This window comes from Phragmites australis, chromosome 1 (genome assembly GCF_958298935.1).
Source record: "Phragmites australis chromosome 1, lpPhrAust1.1, whole genome shotgun sequence".
Taxonomy (NCBI): Eukaryota; Viridiplantae; Streptophyta; class Magnoliopsida; order Poales; family Poaceae; genus Phragmites; species Phragmites australis.
Genome location: NC_084921.1, coordinates 38,940,953 through 38,964,975, shown reverse-complemented (window position 1 = coordinate 38,964,975; position 24,023 = coordinate 38,940,953). Strand labels below are relative to the sequence as shown.

General features: G+C 39.6%; 2 protein-coding genes across 5 annotated transcripts; both read left to right on the top strand.

Moving 5' to 3' along the window:
* Positions 1 to 1,326: 1,326 nt before the first annotated feature.
* LOC133918334 (uncharacterized) lies at positions 1,327 to 2,501 on the top strand. Its single transcript, XM_062362178.1, has 3 exons — positions 1,327 to 1,959; positions 2,050 to 2,109; positions 2,190 to 2,501. Exons 1-3 carry the CDS (start codon positions 1,429 to 1,431, stop codon positions 2,193 to 2,195), a joined length of 597 nt encoding a protein of 198 aa, XP_062218162.1. The 5' UTR covers positions 1,327 to 1,428; the 3' UTR covers positions 2,196 to 2,501.
* Positions 2,502 to 12,532: 10,031 nt separating this feature from the next.
* LOC133918313 (uncharacterized) lies at positions 12,533 to 22,390 on the top strand. Of its 4 annotated transcripts, none has more exons than XM_062362158.1 (12): positions 12,533 to 12,732; positions 17,786 to 17,866; positions 18,221 to 18,413; positions 18,516 to 18,601; positions 19,689 to 19,773; positions 20,322 to 20,400; positions 20,536 to 20,663; positions 20,787 to 20,873; positions 20,986 to 21,098; positions 21,468 to 21,598; positions 21,793 to 21,921; positions 22,230 to 22,390. In XM_062362158.1, the coding sequence occupies exons 1-11, from the start codon at positions 12,644 to 12,646 to the stop codon at positions 21,903 to 21,905; spliced, it is 1,185 nt and encodes a 394-aa protein (XP_062218142.1). In that variant the 5' UTR covers positions 12,533 to 12,643; the 3' UTR covers positions 21,906 to 21,921; positions 22,230 to 22,390. The 4 variants fall into 4 exon arrangements, with proteins under 4 accessions (XP_062218142.1, XP_062218135.1, XP_062218126.1 ...); XM_062362151.1 differs by lacking the exon at positions 22,230 to 22,390 and adding an exon at positions 22,107 to 22,154; XM_062362142.1 differs by lacking the exon at positions 22,230 to 22,390 and having other exon boundaries at positions 21,793 to 22,154.
* Positions 22,391 to 24,023: the final 1,633 nt, after the last annotated feature.

Sequence of the window (24,023 nt, the reverse complement as noted above, 5' to 3'; positions counted from 1 at the left end):
CGTCACTGTTTTGAACCCTGCCGGGTTTTGTAATCGTGTCGGAGTCGGAGTCCATGTTGTGCACACCTCTCTCCACAGTTGCACAACCCTAAATCGACCTCCTCATACCCCATATATACACAGTAGCCATCATAATTTAGATTTGAGTTTAGCTTAGATTATTCTGTTTAATACAGTTTCGTCGTTTATCGGTTTGTTGAACCCCAAACTCGAGTGCTTCATTAGTAATTAGCAATATTCAGATTGCATCTACATGTTCTTGCTTGTGTTCCCGATTCGCTTGCAGGAGAAGCCTTCTTGGCGAGGTCAACCGCGTCTTGGCATGGTTGATAACCACAGAGTAGTGGTGTAATGGTTGTGAGGGTTCTTGATCTATTCTGATCGGAGTCTTTGGATCATCAGCGTCGAAACTCTACTAATCGACTTATCATATTACCTTCGGAAGATTGAGTAAACGCGCATCAGTTGAGGTGTCGCTTCCATAGATCGCCACACAGGAGGTGGTTGGGGGTTAGGCCATTAGGGGTGGTGAGCCATCCGTAGATGAGAATAAGTTGGAGGAGGCAATGGCGGCAGTAGGGTGAAGTAGAGGAGGTTGTAGGATGATAACATCGGTTCTTATATCATTGTACCATTTAGCTTAATATTTTTTTTAATTATTTTTAGATAGGGGTCTTTTTAACCGGCCTTCATTGAAGGTCTCTACAAGGATGTGTAAGACGGGACTCGAACTCCCGCCGGTTCAACTCCTTCCTTAGCCTTAAATATATATGTTCTACTAGCTCTTGCTACATCTTTCTTTACACATGTTGTCACTATTACGTTGTAAGGTGTATAAATAGTCCAATCCGGATGAATATATGATTCCTCAAGAATGTACTATGTTATAATCTATTCAGTAAGAAAGCTATTGTTTCCTGAAGGAAGCTAGAAAACGAAACTGGAAGCTGTGTTGTGTGTTTGCAACTCTGCATTGGGTTATTATCACCGGATCACCACGCAAAAACCTCCGAGAAAGAATCAAAGATGCTGGTCCCCCAGCCCCCGCACGGCCTGGTGGCGGCGGCTCGTCCCGATCCTGATGGCAACTTGCGAGCCCGTGATGTCACCGCTCCCGTCGTCCAGCCCGCAACCCCCTCACCCCCAATCCCCATCACAGCCCGCCCGTCCCAATCGTGCGCTTGGCACACACCGAACCCGAGAAGCCGGTGTCCGAAAGCGACGCCCTGAACCAGATGTCCGAAAGCAATTTTACTGAGGGTTCCAGCGGAAATAGATGAATCTAAAGGGTCCATAGGGAAAGAACCTCCCCTTTTCCCGTTTTAAAAATCTGGCCCTCTCTTCTCTGCTCGTCCCTCTCTCGCCATTCTCTTTTCCTTCCTTCCGCTCCCCTCCCTCCTATTCTTCGCCCACGCGTCCCGCCCTCCCATGGTCTTCATGGCCGCCGTCGAGAACGACCACCACCGCAGCGCGAGGGCCTCTTTGCCTCCGTCAGATTCCCTCGCTCCCGTTCCGCCGCCGTCACGCATGCGGCTCCACGGCTTCTCCTTCCCCTCCCTCAGCTGGGGCACGCACCGCCTCCTCCGCTGCTCCAAGAGCCCCGCCTCGACGGCCCCGCCCGCTTGTCCGGAGGCCCCGTCCCTGGACAAGGAGAAGGCCAATCGTTCCGCTGGCGCCACTGGGGGTGGGTCGCTGCAGCGCCAGCGCGGCCCTCAGCGGCCGTGGAATCTGCGCACCCGTCCGTCCGCCACCGCTGCCCCGCCGCGGCCGGAGAGATCGGACGACGCGGCAGAGGCGGCGATGGAGCGCGCGCCGGTGCCGACGAAGGATACCAAGAAGCGCGGGTTCTCCATCGTGCTGTCCAAGGAGGAGATTGCTGAGGATTTCGCGGCGATACGCGGGACGCGGCCCCCTCGCCGGCCCAAGAAGCGCCCGCGCGCGGTGCAGCGGCAGCTCGACGTAAGGATCGAAACTCTGCCTGTAAAATTGTAAATTTTGGCTCCCATCCGAATTTGGTGTTTCATGCGAATTTTGGTTTTGGAATTGCAGTTGCTGTACCCGGGATTGTGCCTATCAGATGTGACGCCAGGCTCGTACAAGATCGAGGAGGTAACGGATTTTTCGATTTGGTGTTGTTTCTAAGTCGCTTTCTTTGGTTTGGCTCTGATGGTGCGGTTGTGTTCCTGCAGAGGTGATTGGTGCTTCGGTGAAGCTTCATGGAAGGGGCTTTCAGATGTTCTGATCTACTCTGTTTTTGTTTCTTCTAATGGCTAACACGTCTGTTTCGTAAGTGTTTTGTTTTGGGTGGATTAGAGGAAGTTTAGGTGGAATTTCCTGTGATTATGTATTGGGGTGTGGTTGGGAAGCAGTTTAGCTTTTTCAATTTGATTACTGGGCTTGTAGGATTGTCAATTGTATAAAGGGTTATGATCCTTAGGTGGGGAATTGTGTTGTCTTGTACATGGTTTAATCTATGAAGGAATTTAGTTGTTGAATTTTCATTGTTTTTATTCTGACGCTGAGGTGTTATGATGCTGCTGTGCGTGTTTGAGTTCCCTTGCTGATGATTGCTTGTTAAATTTGCCTTTTAACTTTGAGGAAAACTAGCATTGCTTTGTATAGGAAGAAGCTTGTTTGATTTTTTTTCCCAATATTTCTTCCTTGTTTTCGCATTGAACGGTCATAAGGAGACAGATTTAGTGAGGGTTAATTTTAACTGAAGAGCACGCATGATTGCTCAATAGTTCTGCTTCATAAGTCAAAAGTTGGTGAGGAAGTAAGTTCTCAGATATAACTGCCTTTTAGTTTTATAAAGTTTAATGGTTTTCTATGATGATTGTTGTGGAGTTCTCATTTTTAAGTCTGATATTGACCCCATATTTTGAAATAACTGCATTTGGAATCTTTCTTCCATTGTTGTATATCTTTATTCAGCTTATTGCCCCCATTAAGTTACTCCATTTAGTTTATAAGAGGGCCTATGCATCTAATTTTCGTTTTTGAAATACGAAATTCTGTAGTCTGATGGCTAGTGTAAAATGCTGCTTATCTTGGCATGCTCTGATAGTTCATGGATGAAGCACCAAAATTATGGCATGCAAAGGCTGCACACACATTTTATTGGGTTATAAAATCACAGTGAGACTAGCTAGCAGCCAGCAAATATTGAGCATTGATGCGCAGATCGGTCCTGATTAGACTATAACAGTGCGAATGCGGTGACTGGTTTGTCTGCTGTTGGCTTTTAGTAAACCAAAGTTTTGCTTATTTAATCTTAAGTCATCCGCATCATTTGTAGTTGAGCCTACGGAACAACATAAGGCTTGCAAGCGGAATCTTAATTATCTACCGATTATCGCTTTCTAACTTTGGATATGTGTTCTATCATTCTACATGCCATCAGTTTCGTTTGATAATCCTTTTGTGAATCCTGGAAAGGTATTGCCACAATTATTAGTTTTTTTGTTGAATTTTTTAATAATACTATTAGGTTTTCATTGACCACTAGTTTTATATGCATTTTACCTAATATATGTATCTCAATAACTTTGAAATTCTTCAGCTTTGTATACGAGTAGTTTGTTAGGGGAATTCATTTTTGTATTCTGTGTGCTCGCTGGTAAGTGCACCATGCAAGCAAAGCCACCATTGTATTTCCACCGTATGGTTGTGGTTGTAAACTCTTTTTTATCTAAATACGTGCTGATGCGCAATTCTCCAGTGAATCCTCGAAAAGGAAAACGTACCGTGTTTTCCCCGATTTGTCTGCTCGTTTTGCAAGGTTGCAACCTGATTTCACGCTTTGTGCTCTCCCTGAAAGTGTGATTTGGTAGAGCTTCTAGCGTGATGAAGCTCACCCTCAATCTAGACCTTTCTACCCTGTAGGCCCAGTATTTTGGATTAGGTAGTCTTCTTTTTTAGTGGCGTTCGTACTTATATTCCGTTGCATAATTTGTTTGTCGCTGCTTTGGTGTCTGACTAACTGCAATTTCCGAGTACTTGCTGACCTCAGGGTGAGTTTGACTGCCAGAATCCGGAATGTTTATCCCAGCCAAATAGGTAGTTTGGTTTTTTTTCCCTGCAAGAAACAAGAGAAACATTTATATTTTTACTAGCAGGATAATCACTTAAAATAGTGTTTCTCATAAGAATGACCTTCCTCTGTCACATATAATCTTCAGAAATCCAATTTTAATAAACTAGTCAAACGATTACACATCGATTTCAATTCATTATAGAAATGTTTTTAAAAAGAAATTAAATCCAAAATGTTTCTAGAAGAATTTAAAGCCGTGCCAAATAGGACTTTATTCTCGACGAAAGCGATGGTAAGGTTAACCTTCGTGTGTCCTTCCTTATAGTTCATGTGTAGTTTGTTCGTTCCGCCTCCTCGTCTCATGTCAATTTTTTTAATAATATCATTTTATTAAAAATTATAAAAATAATAGCTAAAATCAAAAAATTACAAGAATAGTTACCTATTGGCACACGGAATACCGATACGAGATCTGTTGCTATCCCGCATACCGACAGCCTATGTGGCACTGGGTCTGAGGGTCTATTGGCACACGGAATATCGACAGGTTATGAGCACAGCTAATGGGGTGTGCCACGTAGGATGTTCATGCAGCGTACCAGCCTGTCAGCATTCCGCGTGCCGATAGGTGACGTGTCATGACCTGTTGATATGCGGAATCCCGACAGGTGCCACGTTAGGCCTATCAGCATTCCGTATGCTGACAAGCCTTTAATATCAGCTCAACCGTCAATTCCTCTTCTGTTCCTCGTCTTCCATGCACGCGGTCAAGCAGAGAGCGGCAGCGACTGTGCGCAAGAGCGAGGCGGTGACAGGTGAGAGCGGATCAGCGAGCGGCGGCCAGGCTTAAATTGCCAGTGATGCGCAGCGGCCTCGGGTGGCGAGAAGCAACCCGACGGCGACGGTGAGGATCTTCCATTTTTATAAGAAATAATAGTAAATAACTAGAATAGAGAAGGAAAAATTAGTATACAATATTTAGAATAGAGTAGGAAAAATCTGGAATAGAGTAGAAAAATTAGAAAGTTAGGATAAAAAATTTAGATTAGAGTAGATTTAGTTTGGAAATTTGCAATAGCTAGAAAAATTAGTATAGTCTGGTAGAAAATTTAGTATAGTTTGAAAATTTAAGTTAGAATAGTTTGAGGTAGTTTGACAATGTAGAATATTTAGATAATTTAGCGTTAGAAATACTTAGAAAAATAGTAAGAAAAATAGTTAGAGTAATATCGAGTAGAGTAGATAATTAGGAGAATAAAGATATAAAATTTAGAGTAGAGTGGATATGGTTCAGAAATTAACTATATATAGAAAATATAGTATATTTAGTTAGGAAATGTAGAGTGGCTGGAAACGTTCCAATACTTCGGTAATGTAGAGTTAGCATATGTTATTTAATATGATTTGAAAATTTGATATTATTAGGTGTATATATTTTTTCTCGATGTAGGAATTGTATATTTGAATTGTTGTGGATTTTAATAGTATTGTATTTAGAATGGAAGGAGAAAAATATGATTCATTTAGAATTTAGAATAGAAAAATTTAGATACGTGTAGAATAGATAATTTAGCATAGAGCATACATAGTTTGTAATTTTTCAATCTTTAGTAGTTTGAAGTCGAATCGTTATGAATACGCAGTACAAATATTTCATAGTTGTAGGATATTTAGAATGGAAATGGAGTAATTGTTTCTGGCAGTAATACATTTAGAATGATATAGCGTCAACAGAAAGAGTAGTTAGTGATGATATTTGATGATTATGTAGAATGAGCACTAATAGTAGTGGGTGGATATGGAGATGCAGTAGAGAATGATTGCTTACGAACGTCATGAGTATGAGCGACATGAGGAGAAACTACGGATGAAACAACAGGAGGAGGAGCATATCAAGAACGCCGCAAAGGAGCGCGTCTAGCTCAAGCACGCAAAGCAGAGAGGGAAAGAAAGCTAGAGAGGGTCTGTCATGCTAAGGCGGAGGGCACCGATACTCTGAGAAAAGGCAAATATCCTAAGTGCATTCAGTAGAGAGTATCTATTGTAACCCGATCTATTTTAATTCTCTAATGCATGTTAGGTTTACTAACGGTATGATATTAGGTTAGTCTTTAGGCGTACCGTATACGCTAACATTTTTATCGTTATTTTTTTATGGTTATGATCTATTTACACATCGATGATAAACCCCCATATTCTATATAATGTTTATCAGCGTATGTAACTTTCATACCGAGTACTATAATAATTATGCTTTACAACTACTATTGTTCAAAAATTTATATTTTGTATCCTCCAATGCTATTTCACTAAAAAAAACTACTCACACAATTTTACAACAACTAAATAAAAAAATATAGATAAAATTACATCGAACCAATATTAGGAAAAAATGAACCACCCCGTGATACCGTTTGGACAACTCTTTAAACAACAAACATTTTTGACCGTTCAACAATAGCGTGCATCATTGCTTCAACCTACGTGTAGCCTTTAATTGCTATTTTAAAAAAGTTTAACTTTTTCTATAGGATGCACAATAATTCTGGTTGTGCCTCATTAAATACATAATATTATTCTAATTATTAATAAAAATATTTTATTAAATGTATTATATTCTCCTAATTATTAATAAAAATCAATTAAAAGAGATAGTTGTCGATCTGTCGGTATTTCGTTTGCCGATAAGCCCGTTGGCTGTCCGCTACCGTGACACCCTTATTGGTGTCTAACCGGATGTCTATTGGCACATGGAATGCCGACATGTCTTTGGTCCGTATTCTACGCACTGACAGGCTCTTGGGCCTAATGCTACGCAGGATATCGATATGTGGAATACCGATAGGTCTCTTATTAGTATTCCACGTGATGATAGGTATTTATTTTTGTAAGTTTTTGAATTTGACTATTATTTTTATAATGTTCTAATGAAATAATATTATTAAAAAAAAATCTCTCATGTCTATGCTTTTTATAGCTCGAATAGCACGAAGCCAGCATTCTTCTAAACCTCACACCGAGACACGTTTTATGAACGACCCTGTAGCACACCTGAAGAGTCTATTGCCACGATTAAGTCACATTAGAAGTCTAGCGATGCAGAAAAAGAGTCTTGTATGGCTACCGATCAGTCAAACGACGCGTATAAGGCCAGTCATACATTCAAAATGGCGAAACAGAAAGGAAAATCACACGGAAACGAAGCCCGCGCGTCTCTGGAACTGGGGCGGCACAATGGCAGTCCACCGCGTGCCGTCAGCGGGAGCGGATTTGGCACTAGCTCACGATTCAGGAGCCGCTCGAGCCCCCTGTCAAACTCAGCGCCCTATCAAACTCCCGGACGTCGCCGTTTTTTATTTTTATTTTAAAAAAACTAGACCAATGTAGGAGCAAGGTGGCTATGTCCCCGTTTTATTGTTCTAGAGCTAATTGGAATAATGCGTCACGGTCGACACATTTTAGTTGTCACGGTCGACCCTTGGAAAAAGAGTACGAAACATTAAAAAAAGTCTAAAATCAAATATAAATTCTCTTAGTAGACATTCATTCACATTGACGAAGATATCTATGATTGTGATCTCTACAATGCGGCATACATATTTCATTTGACCTCGTGCCTCCTCTTTTTTATAAGGGATCATAATCGAATTCAACGTGTTTCTCTGAAAATTACCTGCAAATAGGAATTAGGTTTTACCTTGTTAAAGATAATATCATTTCTGGTTAGCCAAATAACCCAACATAATACACTTGTCTTGACCAAAACTTTAGGAATTATCTTGGGATCAATATTAATTAGCCATCTATTAAACAAATGAGATACATTTTGTGGAGGGGGTACCAATGGCAATATGAATATCTCTCCAAATAAACTTAGAAAACTGACAATAAAAAAACAGATGTGGGATAGTTTCATTGTTATTGCAAAAACAATATTGAACGCTATCTTGCTATCTTGCCAGATTCGCATAGCTAGATTATCCTCTGTTAAGATGACTCCCCTCGACAAATACCAAAAAAAATCTTTATTTTTAGCGGGAGCTTTAACTTAGATAAGAATCTGTAGGATGGATATTCCTTGATTCACTGTGTTTTGGTACATAGACTTCACAGAGAACTTGACAGTAGCATGTAAAGACCATCTAAAAGTATCTGCCTAGTCATTAAGTTGCACAAAAGCTACTTTAGCTACTAGACTGTTCCAGCTCATAAATTTTCTCCCCACAAGTGCCCTACATAAGGACACATTAATGGAATCCGCATTCAAAACCTGTGCTACTGTCATGTTTCTCTTCCTCATAATGTGATATAACAACAGCAATTGTTCTGAAAGGTGCAATTATCTAACCATTTATCTTTTCAGAACCTAGTTTGAGTACTATCATTAAGTTGAAAAGTTCCTAAACTCAAGAATTGATCCTTGACCTTCATAAGGCCTGACCAAAAATAGGAGTCCTCAGGTTTCTATCATACCTCTCCTATTGTCTTATTCTTGAGATACTTGTTTCTAAGAAGTTGCTGCTATTTCCCATCATCATTGATTAATCGAAATAGCCATTTGCTAAGCAAACACTTATTTTGGACATCTAAATTATGGATGCCTAACCCCCTAGTTTTTGGGTCTACATAAGATTCCTCACTTTACCAGGTTATACTTTTTACTGTGTTCATCACTCTGTCAGAAGAATCTGGATCTATAATAATCTAGCTTCTTAAGAACACCATGAGGAACCTCAAACAATGACATCATATATATTGCAAGACTACTTAACACCAAATTTATAAGCACTAGATCACCTCCAACAGTCAGGTATTTGCCTTTCCAGCTACTAGTTTTCTTTTGAAAACAGTGTTCAATCATTGCAAATCTTTGTTACTTATCCTCCTATGATGCATCTGGATTCCAAGATATATAAAGGGGTAACTCCCCATCCCACAACCAAAAACTTGTGAGTATTGGTTTCGAATTCTTTGGCCTCCCCATAGTAGAATATTTCATTTTTATGGAAGTTGATTTTCAAACCAGAAAGTTGCTCAAAAGCCCAAACCAAGAGCTTCATATTTTTGGTTTGATCAATAACATATTCCATGAATAAAATCGTATCATCTGCATACTATAAAATGGAGATACCCTTCATCAACTAAATAAGGTACCACACCCTTTATTTAACCTGACTCCTTTGCTTTGGCAATAAGAATAGCCAGCATATCAACTACAATATTAAAAAGAATAGGTGATAAAGAGTCATCTTGTCTCGGTCCTTTTTTGTTTGAAAGTATCTACTAATATCATCATTAACTTTAACTGCTACACTTCCTTTTGTTACAAATTTCTCTATCCAAGAACACCAAGTTTGGGAAAAGCCTTTCATTCTCAAAGTTTGTTGAAGGAATGGGCATTTGACTTTATCATAAGTTTTCTTAAAGTCAAGCTTAAAAATCACTCCATTACATTTTTTCCTATACATTTCTTGTATTGTTTGTGAAGTATAACCATCGCTTCCATAACATTTCTACTTGGCATAAAAGGCTGTCTGAGAAGGTTTAACTATCTTCTGTGCAACACTCTCGATCCTATTAGTCGCAACTTTAGTAAAAATCTTGAAGCTGACATTCAAAAGTCATATCGGTCTATATTGCTTTATCGCGGTTGCATCTATTCCTTTTGGTAGTAATATAATGATACCAAATTGAGGCGATGAAGAGGTAAAGCTCCTTCATGAAATTCAATAAATAAGGCCATAAAATCAATCTTGATAACTTCCAAAAAAAACTGATAAAATTCGGTCGGAAAGCCATCAGGTCTAGGAGCTTTGTTTTGTTCCATTTGAAATATAGCCTCTTTCACCTCCTTCTCAGTGAGCATCTCTATTAACATCTCATTATCTATATCAAAAACCTAGGGTATGTCTTCCCTATGAGTCTCAAGCAGCGAAAACCTATTACTCATGGGTGGCCCAAATAGGTCAGTATAGTAAGAAGTGATATGCTCTTTGATATCATCTTGCCTTGTTAGGGTTTTCCCTTTATGTTCTAATTGAAATATACGAGTTTTCTGGTACTTGCCAATGGCAATCAATTGGAAGTACCTCATATTTCTATCACTTTCCAAAAGTTTTGATGTTTTAGAATGTTGGAACCAGGTTATCTCTTCTTCCCTCAAAATTTGAGGAGGCTTGCTTTAAAATATCTTAACATGTCAGCTTCATATGGGGATAAAATAGCATATTCCGCTTTCCTACCAAGTTCATCAATTCTTTTAGATAAAATTTCTTTCAATCTTTCTTCTTTACCTCTTATATTCTTTGCCCAACCTCTCAGATATTGTCTAAGTCTGTGTATTTTATTTTGCCATCTATCCATCGTAGTATTACCTTTTTGTTCCTTCTTTTATACGTCTGCTACTTGGTAAAAAAAAAACCATCTCTCGTTAGCCAATACAGCTCAAATTTGAACAACCGTAAGTTGCCACGATGAGAGACATCTCTTGAGTCAAGTAGTAAAGGAGTGTGGCCCGATATATCCCGAGGGAGAGCTTGAACGGCATATAGAGGAAATTTTTGTTCCCACTCTGTACTCACGAAAATTCTACCAAATTTCTCAAACATTGGATTCTCTAAAGAATTAGCCCAAGTGAACTTGCGCCTTGAAAGCTCAAGCTCTCCCAAATCAAGGCTTTTAATAATCACATTAAAGAGGAACAACCATCTATTATCATACAGATCATTGCTTTTCTCAGTTACGCTTCTAATAAAATTAAAATCTCCTCCAACCATAATTGATGTTGTTAGATTGCTACAAGCATAGATTAATTCTGTCAAAAAACTTCCTTGAATTCCTATTGAGCCACTCCACAAATAACCATTAAGATCCATTGAAAACCGTCATCCTTATTTTTGAGGTAAAATTTTACATAGAAATTTCCTTCAAAAACAGCCGTAACATCGCAGATAAATTACACCCATCAAGATACCACTAGATCGGCCTCTCAGCGACAACCAATGCCATCCAAAATCTCTATCACCACAAAAGCGATTTAGATCTGTTTGTGTAAAGTCATTCCTACGTGTTTCAAGTATTACATGAAATCTAGTTTTTTGCTTTAAAGAGGTATCATGAAAAAAAAAACCATATTTAGTCAACTCTCTAAGACCTTTGCTATTTCAGAAGATACCTTTCATTTAGAACTATTTGCTTTTTTATATACCCTTCACTCTATTTTTTTGTTCTTTTGAGATGGATGAGGTTTCTTTTTAAACTGAACATATTCTTAATCACAACCAATGCGACCCATGTCATCATCCATTACCTTCTCTGTTAGACCACTACGTAAGTGTTCAAGAGTAATGTTGTCAAAGTCCTCATCTTCATCCTCATGAGACTCTTCTCTTCCATTTGATAAGTTTATTTTAGTCTGTATAGAAGGGACACTAGCTAATCTTTATAATTCAATGTTTTTAATATCATGAATGCCTAAAGAAACATCGTTCTTATATTGTCCCATAGAAATACATATGTCATGATAATTATTGACAATATATATATCTGGACAACTTAGAATAGAGTTATTAAATGACATACCTTCTAAAGCCAACATCTCCAAATTAAGTATGGCCACCATCCTTGCCACGCGCACCACCATCCTAGCCTCTTACTCCACCGAACTGGAGTGGTGGAGGTGGAGCGTTTTACAAGAGTTAACATGTCTGTTGTAGCCGAAGCCGAAGTAGTGTTTTTTTTTATGGTGAGGGAGGCATTGTCACAGCAGCCACCATTGTGATTGAGACATTGAACGACTTCATCCCAACCAGCAGCCCGCGATCGTGCCCAACAACTCCATCATCTTTCGAAGGCCAACTCTAGCGGAGTCGGTTTCGTGTGCTATAATGCCTGATATAGCACCATGCGTCCCGCCAACGAGCTCCAGCAGGCTCCTTTTTCACTGCTATAGTGCGCTTCAGTGTTGCAGATTTCCTCTCATGTCTGTATATTTACCGATTCTCTCTTATCTTTATCACTGTTCACAGAGGATAACTATAACTTCAAAAGTAGAGAGAGTAATAAAAGGTAGAAAATATAATAGCTACTGAAGATAAAAAATAGAAAATATTATAATAATATTATAAGATACTATAATAATATTATAAAAAATAAAATTTTAAAATATCTAGTGAGATGACTAAGAACCTGATGTCTCGGCCTTTAGTTTAAGAAGTCCAATCCACCGTACGGTCCTGGAAGGCTGCAGCAAAGGATTTGTGTCACATCACGTGCCAAACGATGAGCGCTAACTATCGCGTCTACTGATTAAAATTTCGTTAAAATTTTACAAATTTTAAAAAATTTGAAGAGAAATAAAATATCTAACTTTTTTACTGGTATGTGAGATTTAAAAGTAGAGGATGAAGATTACTAAGATTTTATGAATATTTCGCAAACTTCAATCTTTTCGTCGGTCAATAAAAAGTTATAAAACTAAATTGAAATCTCTGGTCGCGTCACGTGCTGCGCCGCGAACCCAAAGGGAACTCGCACGTCTCGAGTCCATCCCGACCGACCTGATCCGGCGAGTCGGACCAGCCACCAACACCGGACGACTCCGACGAGATGATGTCGCCGAAGCCCTCCGCCTCCGCCTCCGCCGCGGCGGACGGCGGCGTGGGCGCCTCCACCTCTCGATCGGCGCCGACGGCCAGGTGAGGTTTCCGCCTGATCCTTTCCCCATTTCTCTAACTCCTCACCCCGACGCAGCGCGGCACGAGATCTCGTAGCTGGATCGGCGCTATGCATTGTATATCCGCTTCCTTTAAATGGTTTAATCGCGTGACCACTCTCACGATGCTAAGTTGCTGTGCTATTCTTTAGTTCCAATTGTAAATTTGATCTGAGAGCGCAAAATCAGTGGTAAATTAGCGATGGTTTTAGTTTTCAAATATGCCATTTCTCTTACTTTTGTCAGCTCGGTTCTGCGTGATTCATTCGATTTCTCCAGATATATGGGATAGCTGCAGTTTTACTCAAAAGTAGCAATCGCAATTTCTTTGGCCTAGATTTTTTTATGGTTTATCCAGGATGTAGGAAAATTTGTTACCTAATCATTTATGTGTTGTTAAATTTCACATAAAAATATATATTAGGTTTTTTCCAGATCTTAGTGAGTTAATTGGTATACAAGTGTAGGAACCAGAACGCATAGTGGAATTTACCCTGATTTATCTGAAATAGAATTATTTTATCCAGTTCTATTTTAGAGGGGAGCTCACTGATTGTAATACTGGCAAATAAGATGCTATAGTTTATAGTCTCAGTTAATACTACAAATGTTAGGACTAGCAAGCAATTCGGTTTATATTAGATTCTGTAAATATGGTACTTACAGTTTAGCATTTACTCTAACATAGTAGTTGGTTGTCACATATTGTTCTGATTATCGCTATCAAATGGGTATATGTTAGTTGTCCTATACTTACTAGTTGCTCCCTATGTGTCGATGATTGGTGAACTACGGATCTTACAAACTTGTAGAATAGATGGGGGATGCTTCGAGTAGACGAATCAAAGGAACCCACATAGAGGTTTTAGACAGATTCAGGCTTTCCTTAGGATAATAACTCTACGCTCTATTTGGCTTGTATTGATCTGAGCTTGTTACAAGGGAGTGTGTGGCTAGTCTAGATGGATCTATCCTAGTCGGTGACTTCCTTGTGGCGTCTTCCTGATTATTCTCCTCCTTTGTTTTCAAGTCAGTAAGTCGAACATTAGATGCCAGGGCACCGTTCAGGCGATTAGGTCGACTATATGGCCAACTAGGCTCGACTAGTCGGTACCTAGTCGGTCGACTAGGTTACCAAGTTGTCCTGGCACTCGGTATGTAGTCGATAGTAGTAGTACTATAAATATAGTAGTAATGTACTAGTAAATATACATTGTTCATACTATAAATATACTATATTAGTAATTCAGGATTTACTATACTAGTAGACTATAACACAAGTGCACAAAAAGACTATGATTCAGTAACCCACTTGTCTAGATTCCAGGACTCCAGAATTCCAGATGTAATTGGTTCTTCTTGGCTTCTTGCTGAATTGCTGGCTGCTGCAACAACCTGTAACATAAGTCACAAATTAATTAAACCATGGCAAAGAAGTACATACTACATACTAGTATACTATATAATTAAACCACGTAGGCAAGCACTAAACAAGATATAAAGAGTGATGCTTGTTACAGTACATAATTAAACAAGTTCTCAAGTCTTAAACTCAAATGTAAAGGCACAAGTCTCATAAGCTTAAATTCTGAACACAACACATCCACTTCACATGAGCAAGCAATCAGCCACCATCTAAACTTCTAAAGTAAAGTGTCATCCAATTGGAAGCCCCCACCATCTCCACCCCTTGCTGCAGGTCTACCATCATCGTCATCCTCCTCCATTGCTTCAGATTCAGATTCATCTTGTGGCTGCAGCAAAGTGGTATCATCTTCATCTTTTTATCTCTATCTTTTATTGCTAATTTCGTTGAGAAGGCATCACCTTTTGACCTCTCATAATCATCAGCTTGTTTGCTTATCTTGCTTTGCTCATCATCATCAGTCACCATCTTCCATAGCACATCATTGAACATTGACCTTAGCCTTGAAGCTTGCCTTCTGTTGTCTTCCCTAATGGCAAAGAACTTGGCTGAATTTAAGAACTTGGCTGCCCCATATAAATTTTACCCCATTTGGTTGTCCCATCTCTTGTCAAAGTAGCCTGAGAGAGTGTTGGAGACTTGGAGATGGAGAGAAACTGAGGGAGTAGAGGTCTCCTGGCATCGCGACGGCGGGCTGCATAGAGGACTCTTGCCTCCTGCGTGGCGGCGTGCTAGAGGCCGGCGGCGGGGCGGTGTGCTGGCGACTGGCGGTGGTGGCGGGCTGGACTGGAGACAGTGGAGAGAGAGGAGGAAGCGGCGGTGGCATCTGGACTGGTGGTAGCGTGCTGGACTAGACGCTGGAGGCAGTGGAGAGAGAAGATGGGAATAGATGAGGTATGTATATGAGGCTATGGGCTATTGGGCTCATGAAACCCTACTAGACCGTCGGCCGAAACAACCTAATTTGCCAGTTCCAACAAGTCTCCACGACTTTTATGGACGATTGATCGACGACTAGTCGACGACTAGCCGCCTAGACGCTCAAGTCGCGTAGTAGTGCCTAGTTGGTGGCAGCTGATCGGTTTGTCGATTAATCGTTGACTAATTGTGACTAATCGGACGACTTGAAAACACTGTTGTCCTCTGTCTTGGCTTCTTCCGCCTCTCTCCGTAGGGTCCGCAGGCTCCGTATATATAAGGGAGGCATACGTCCTCTGAAGTATTCCTTTCTGTTCTTAGAGATAAACTTCCTTATTTACAGGATTCTCTGGGCTCCTACGGGTAATTTCCTTTCATTTAGAGATCACCTCTTCGGAGATAGAGATACGCCTCGAGAATTATAGGAAATCATTGGGTGCTTGGATATGGTAGTTTTATACTACCCATCGTCAAACCTCCCACTAGTATGTGAAATGAGGTTGTGATAGATCAAGAAACTTAGCCTAGTCGATGAAAGCATCTTGACATGTTGCCTCTCCGAGTGATAACTCAGGCTTTCGATTATGATGTACGTCTATCCGGGTTTCTGATAGGGACCTCGTCCGAGTAGGAAATCCGAGTCAACTGATAATCATCGTCCCAACTTCTTACGATTCCGTGAAGGTTGAGGAAAATTTGGCTCTCCGATGGGTTATTCAAAAGTTGAACCGTCGTGGCAGAGATTTTGCGTGGTGGTGAAAGAATCTTTCCTCATTTTCTGGCAAAAGATCAAGATGACGTTTGGAAATTGAGCGTCTTTGTTGGTTTAGTGTGCCGGCTCTCCTAGTATTTCGTACCAGTAGCCCCCGCATGCGCCGGAAGAGATCCTGAACAGAAAATATGATGGGACCCTGGCACAGAAAATCATAGCTCCGGGTAGCACTCGGAACCGCCGCGGTGGCTAGTCGGAGAATCATCGAGTCCGTTTAGACTTTCTTCTATATCCTGTGCTTGGAAATAGAAACTTATTCTTTTGTTAGTAAAAAACAAAAAAGAATGTAAATGAAAACAATGAGACTTCTTGGGAACTTGATACCGAGGAGATACTGACAACCTAACATGTTTAGTGCTACTTGCTTCCTCCTCTGGCTAGGGTAGGATGGCTTTGTTACTAATCGGGGAGCTTATTTGGGTCAGCCCTAGGTCCGATGTGAGTGGGAGGCGTTGTAGCCCCCGGACACTCAAGGACCGTGATAAGGAGTTCGTAACTTAGAATATCGTTTTCACGTGAAGGAAGTCGCTTTGGCACACACATAATATGTTGTCATTAGCTCTTAGTATATTTTATTCATCAAGTCCCGACTGGTTATTTGGGAAGAAAACTCAAATATGCAGTCAAAGATAATAGAATAAAAACTGCCTACCGACCATTATGAATTAGCCGACCGAGATAAGAAAAAAGAATTGAACGCTCATACTTCTCCTCTGACTGTAGAAACTCTTGTTTCCTGAAATTGATTTTCGTGTGACATTGTTTGGCGTAATGTCGGTGTACCCATGCGCGCGATAGGTAAAGGTACCTTGATTGCTGCTTACTGTCGGCGTACCCGTCTTACGGGTGCTAGACATTTAGTTTAAGGAAGACCAAAAAAAAAAGAGATTCGAGCGACCTTGCGGGAAATATGAACATTTACTAGTATAAACTTACTCTTAGTACTTACATATAAAACTTTTAGAGTTGGTTAGGAGACAGTTGTATCCCGGACTCTGTTAAGACTTGGGATATGAGGGGTTGTCATCAGGGGAGGCTGCTATGGTCTCCCATAGCCAGAGCGGCGGGCACCCACGTGTTTGCAGGATCGTTGTCGTCATGATTGGTCATACAGATATTTCTGTCTTCGATAGCGAAGACTTTTTGGGGCTAATCTCCACTAGAGGAGGAGTCCAGATCTATCATGGATTTATCATCGGATTGCTCTGGGTAGGTATCTTGACAATCCATGTCGGAAGCTGTAGGGGAGGATCCCGACTTGTGGTGAACATTGCTTTTGCGGTTGTCTTGGTAGTCAAGTGGTTTAAACTTGATGCCGTAGTCCTCGGCGCATTGATCCATGAAGTGACTTACCTCGTCGCCGGTGTCGTCACCAGATAATTCTTCGTCGAGGTCCACCCGATCGATTGTCGGCTCGTCGGTTGAAGAGGTAAAGTTGTCGTAGAACCTCTTGTCCGAAAAAGGGTCTTCGGTGCAGGCTTGGGCGAAGTCGACGACATGCTATGTGTAGATTTTTCAATGCCTATTGTCATGATTTTCACGGACGGCGCTAATTGTCGACGATTGGTGGACCGCTGATCTTACGAACTTATAGAATAGATAGAGATGCTTCGAGTAGACGAATCAAAAGAACACATATGAGTTTTTAGAAAGGTTCAGACCTCCCTTAGGATAATAACGTTACGTTCTGTTTGACTTGTATTGATCTAGCTTGTTACAAGAGGTGCATGGCTAGTCTAGATGGATCTATCCTAGTCTGCGACTTCCTTGTGGCATCTTTTGACTTGTTCTCTGCCTTGGCTTCTTCCGCCTCCCTCTCCGCAGGGTCTCTAGGCTCCGTATACATAGGGGGGAGGGGGGGGGCGTACGTTCTTTGGAGTCTTTCTTCCTGTTCTTAGAGATAAACTTCCCTATTTATAGAATTCCCTGGGCTTCTACGGATAGTTTCCTTTCATCTAGAGATCCCCTCCCCGGCGATATAGATACGCCTCGAGAATTACGGTAAACTCTAGAGTACTCGGACATGGTGGTTTTATACTATGCATCTCACTATGTGCACTTGTTATGTTGTTTTTTGATATTGCCACAGTTTATATTCCTTTTCAAGTTAGAATAATCATATCTTTTTTCAAGTCCACCAAATACTTTTAATGAATTTGAGAGAGGTGAGCTAGAGCAACATGTGCGGGTCCTAAATTTGTATTTCTTTCTACTTTTTCGGGTATTTAAAAGCTCTGTTTCCCTTATTATCGCTCCATATTGAAAATAAATTTAGCTTACCTTTTCAAACATATGTGGTAGCAATAAGTAAGATGGCTACTTTTGCTGACCAAACTGTTGTAATTGCTTTTGCAGGTCAACGCCATTGCAAGTAATTCATATTTTGGGCAACTTCATGAGAATTTGGTCTGTGTACTCCTTATATAACTACCTATCCAGTGGTGGGGATTCAGTAGCTGGATTTATCTTCAGTTGTCTTGTACCCGCTTCAATCATCTTCTTTGTCTTACAGAAGCCATGGAAAGGCCGGCCTTTGACCAACGCACAGGTTCTGCTGTACCTTCCCTTTTTTTGAGATTACTTCGCCTGCTATTAGATACCTGCTTTCTTTTTATTCAGTTTGGTTGCATTGTTGCATGTCTTAGTTCAGGTCATTCCCACAGTTATCAATGGAGGAATCCTGGCGCTATACTTTGTGTTATGGGGTAAAGGACTTCTTGCTTGTGGGCCACTAGTGTAAGTATATCGTTCTTTCAGCACTATGAAATTGTCAGATACTCAGATAGCTAATTGATCTGTGGGGTGTGGTGCAAAAATGTAAGGGAATATCTAGTCCAAACTTCCTTCATGCAATCGTGCAAACCATGCTACGAGCCATTATCGTGAAAATGAGCCGCATACTATGGATGTGCATCACGGGTCTAATTCTCTAGCTTCCCTGTATGTTGGTCCAACGTATGATTATCCTTGCCATTCGGATTGGACAGATTAGGACATGAATTTGCATGATCGCATGTACAAGGGATTTGCACTTACTCTCCCATTGATGCAATCAAGTTCTGAACACTTCAATTGCAAAACAATGTTCATAATATTATCATTTACATATATATCATGCACTGATACAAGTACTTTTCATTGCTTTGAGCACAGGGATTTTGTTTCCGGAGAAATTTCGTGTAACTCGTTCATTCCGCCGAGGCAAAAAAGTCCTATATTTTTCATTGTTTTGTTCGGATTTGATTCTTATTTGGGGTCAAAACTCAAAAGAGTGGCAAACCCTAGGAGAACATACAAAAGTGCCTAGCTCAGTGGTTAGCCCCATTTTCTGCATGTACCCCGTCCAGGGTTCAATTACCTTGATGCCAACTTTTTTCGTTATTCTCAGTCTCTGACAAGCGGGCCTCACAGCTACAATGAATGAAAAAAAAAAGAAATTACAGGCATTGGGATCGAGCTCAGAACCTCGTCCACACGTGCCTGCAGCCTTGCCAGTGGGCTGGATAATTTAGTACACATAGAGTAGATAGTTTCATCTCTAGCCTACCCCAACTTGCTTGGGACAAAGGCTTTGTTGTTGTATAGAGCAGATAGTTTCTTTTTACCGGGTAAACTTTTTGAAAATTCAAATTTGTTTAAACTGTTTTGATGGGTTCCAAAACGAAAAAAGCAAAATTTGTGACTTTAGTTGGTTCCGCTGGAGAACAAAGAAAAAGGGAATATGATTCCCTGTTTGAGCATCCTAATTATATTACTAGAAGAACTTGCCAATTTTGTTGTGCACTTGCATCTAAACTGCATTTTACTCTTGTCTATTGAGTAGCGCTCTGCTGGCGGAGTATGCAGGTGCGGTTCTTGGAGTTCTCTCTGCTGCTTTGTATGGAAGGAGAGTTAATATATGGAAAAAGGCAAGTTGCTGATTTTAAATAGAATTAAATGTGTCTAACTGTTTTTTATATTTTATTTGTTGATTATATGTTGTTCTATACAAGTCATCTAACACCTGGAAACTATTACTTTTACGTGGCTAACCTAAAGCATTTTGTAGTCACTGTTCTTTTACAGCCTATTTGGTATAGATCAATGCTTCTTTTCGGTAAATATGTAGATAAGTGAGATATCGTTTACATGCACATGCACTGGTACAGGTATCTGGTCAATAAGTGCACTTTATATAGAACATAACTTGAAGTTGTGGTTGCTCAAATAGTCAAATGGGCATAAAGAGCAGATAAGTGTGCACACATTGAACATGCCTTGCTATGCATTAGCATATTGTTCATTAAAGTTACACGTCTAGTACGCCCTGCTACATTTCAGCTATTTAATGCCTTGTGTCATGTTCAGCTGGCTTTCTTAAAACACACACTCTTATACTTTTGAAGCAGCAACTGCCCAGGTTCCTCTTTAGATGGTACTCATGTCTGTTTCCCCTGAATTTGTACAAATTTTGTAGATTGGCGGGCTTGCTGCTATGTTGGTAGCATACTATCTCTTATCAAATGGGTGGGCAACAAGAACACATTCGCCACTATGTATACTATTGCAGACATACTGTTCATAATTCTACATTTTTGCTGGTTAAGACTATACCAAAAAATATTGCACCGTAAGGACCCTACCTGTAATGGACTCATGTAAATGTGTTGGGAGTTCTTGACTTTATACAGATAGCTTTGGAAGTGAACCGCTGGAGAAGGCAACTCAAACAATTGGAATGAAAGAAATGGTAGTGCCAATTACTGCTGGGATTTTATCTGCTTTAAGGAGAGTATTAGCTCGGCGTGTTTCTCTCAAGGTACTCTCGGTTTAAGTAATCTTATCTCAGTCATGAATTAAACCTTCTAGTTGTTTTCCTTATTCTATGCTAGCGAGAGATTTATTAGAAATTGATAATCACAAGCCTTTTGTTCGTCTGCAGAATCAACTTAAAAGGAGACTTCATGCAATAACTATTGCTTCTGCGACATGTTTTCTTTTTCCATTTGCGATGTGGGACACAATCCTAGTGAGTATATATTGTCTATGCTCTATACATAATACTTTCTGCGGTCAGGAAGATTTGCACCTTTTTCCTTTGGTATGTAGTGATACACTGATAGTTGTTTTCTTGATTGCAGGGTTCAGCATCTGACAGCATAGTTAAACTACAGTTTCCAAGCTGGGCATACTTGAGTACCGTTGTGTTTGGGATTGTGCTAATATTCTATGTTGACAATGGTGCCGAGGAAAAGTAAGATTTTTCTCGCAAGAGTGAAACTATTTTGATTGAAAAAGTAAATTAAAAAATTCTCAAATCCTTCCATCAATTGTCGTATGATGTTGTAAATTTGTAAACAGAACCTGCCTAATTCTTTTGCTATCATCAGTCTCAGCTAGATCCTCAGCAGATTATAGATTTTAACTTATTATCCCTCAAAAATCTTCATGTGTAACCATAGGAAATGGTTTATTTTCTTTTCTTGGATGCTTCTTGAAGTGTTGTATTGACCATAAGACTTGAACTGTGTTCTTTTAGTTAACTGTGTCCATTTCGCTCCATGATCAGCTCTTCCCTTCATGCTTATAACATGTTTACTTGGTTGTTATTCCTGCCTGGCAGGTTGCATATGGTTTTTTCTTCTCCAAGGCACTTAATGGTTTCAACAGGTTGCATCATTATTTTGGAGATGTTGTACAAAATGGATTTCTCCCTTTTGGGATTCGTGCTCTGTTCCGTGATTTTAGGATTTGGTGAGTTTTGAGGTCTCATTCTCTGTATCCATTGTTCAATTCTAAATTTGCTGTGTCAGTTGTACTGCTATGGTTATACAACTTTTCTTGTTCTGAATATTTTACTTCTTTAATTGGTAATTGGCCCACCAAATGAAATATATGTATCTTCATTCTTTTCCTTCAGTACAACGACTAATGTTATTCATTTGCAGGCATTTTTGAAGCTACCTCCTTGGAGCGCTCAAAGAAAAGCCCTTTAGAGACACATGAACTGTCAAATGGAGTGTTCCACAATCAGTTGCCAATTTCAGCACTTCCGAGCTGAAGAATATACAACCTGGGTGAGATGCATTTAAAAAAAATTATGTTTGGTTGTGTACGAATATCAAACTACTTATCTTTTTAGTTAGTTGTGGCACATATTAGTAATATCAATTTGTCATACATTGGCTCCTAGTGTGGGGACAAATCATTAGAGAAGTCTTGAATTCTGTGAAAACTCGACTAAGAGCTCAACTCTTTACAGGTCCTAACATGCTTTATCTGGTAACTGAACCGACAGATTTAACCCTTCTTTCTTCTTGTACTGCATAACATGGAAATTGGTCGCTGCTGCATAGCTCAGATGAATGCTATTCTTTGTCTGAAGGTTTGCACCAGACAAAAAAAAAGGCCTGGATGTTTTGACCTGCCAATTTGTTTGTGACTCAATTCTTGATGCTGGTAGCTACATCCATCCCTGTAACTCCCTGTATCTGTAAATCCATATTGGCCCTGCAGGTAATACAATTGTTACAACACCTTCCCGAATTTTTTAATAATGTTTTTTGTATTAGAATTTTAAAAATATTGCACGAATTTTAAAAATTACAAAACATAACCCAGTGTCGTGAGATGGTTCTGCGAAAATTGATTTTCTCAGGTTGGAGTAACAAAAATATATACTTTCATGGATTGGTTTAATAAAAATTTAATTTTCACAGTTTAAAAGTGAAAATATTTTCGCGTTTGAGAGCGTGAAATATGAAATTTGTCGCAGGACTGAAATGTGAAAACTAATTTTCACAGGATGGGCACGCGAAAATTAGTTTTTTTAGGATGGGCATTTTTTTTATCTTATTGAAAAATAGTTTATTTTTTATGCATGGAAAAATTAGTTTAAATTTATTGGACTAGTTCAGCGAAAAATATTTATTGTGTAAATAGTTATCCGAACAGCAGCATGGAGTGTTTTATTTTTTCATTTTTTCATTTTTTGTTTGATGTAAATTTGTTGACATTTTTTTTATTTGATGTAAAATTATGTGAGTAATTTTTTTGAGTGAAGTAATCTTAAGAGGGTGAAAATATATTTTTTCAAACACTAGTAGTTTATGGTATGTGTAACATGTGTGTCTGCGGTCTTCATCAGTCCATTAAAGTTGAAAAAGGGAGCGGTCAGAGTTGTGACCGCTCCACCCAGCTGTCGTCACCGCCACCCTCGTCCTAAAATAAATATCACAAATTAAATTGTACATCTATATGATATTATATCTGATATAGATATAAATTATTTCTACATACCTTTGAAACTAACAAATATTTATACCTACATCTAAAACTGACAAATATTTCTACATATACCTAAATTTATTCCTCTACTCATTTATCCTAATATAAATATACAAATATCTACAACTAACAAATATTTACATAAATCTAAAACTAATAAATATCTAATTAAAATTACATAACCTAAACAAATAACAAAACCAACCAATACATGCAAAAAAATTTACCTCCTCCTCCTGCTCCCACCTTCCTCTCTCTTCTCCTGCAGCCTCCTTCCTCTCCCTCTCCTTTCTTTCTTCTCTTCTTCCTCTTCTCTCTCAACCGGCGCCATTGTCTTGGAGGAATACGTACGAGGGCAAGCGTGTGACCGGCAACGGAGTAAAGCGAGGCATACACAAGTGAGCAGTGCGAAGACCAGTTTTCGTGTGCCCATTTTGCGAAAATCGGTAGTTTTCACACGTCCATCCCGAGAAAACTAGTTTTCGCATTTTGGTCCTGTGACAAATTTCGTATTGCGCTCTCAAGATGCGAAAATATTTTATTTCGCACTTTCAATCCGCGAAAATTAATTTTTCATTAAACCAATCCGCAAAAATATATATTTTCATTACCCCAACTCACGAAAATAGATTTTCATGGAACATCTCGCGACAGTGGGTTATTTTTGAAGTTTTTTGAATTTGTACAATATTTTTGAAATTCCCATAAAAAAATAATATTAAAAAAATTCCCTTTTCCCCTGCATGCAGCATGTTAGTGGTGAAATTTTCTCGGTTGGACACGCAGTTGATTTTAGATGCCGTAACCGAACGTGCAATTTCTTTTTGGGAACACGATGAAATGATTAACATGCTCACTCTTTTTTCTTATACGAAAATACTAAACATGACTA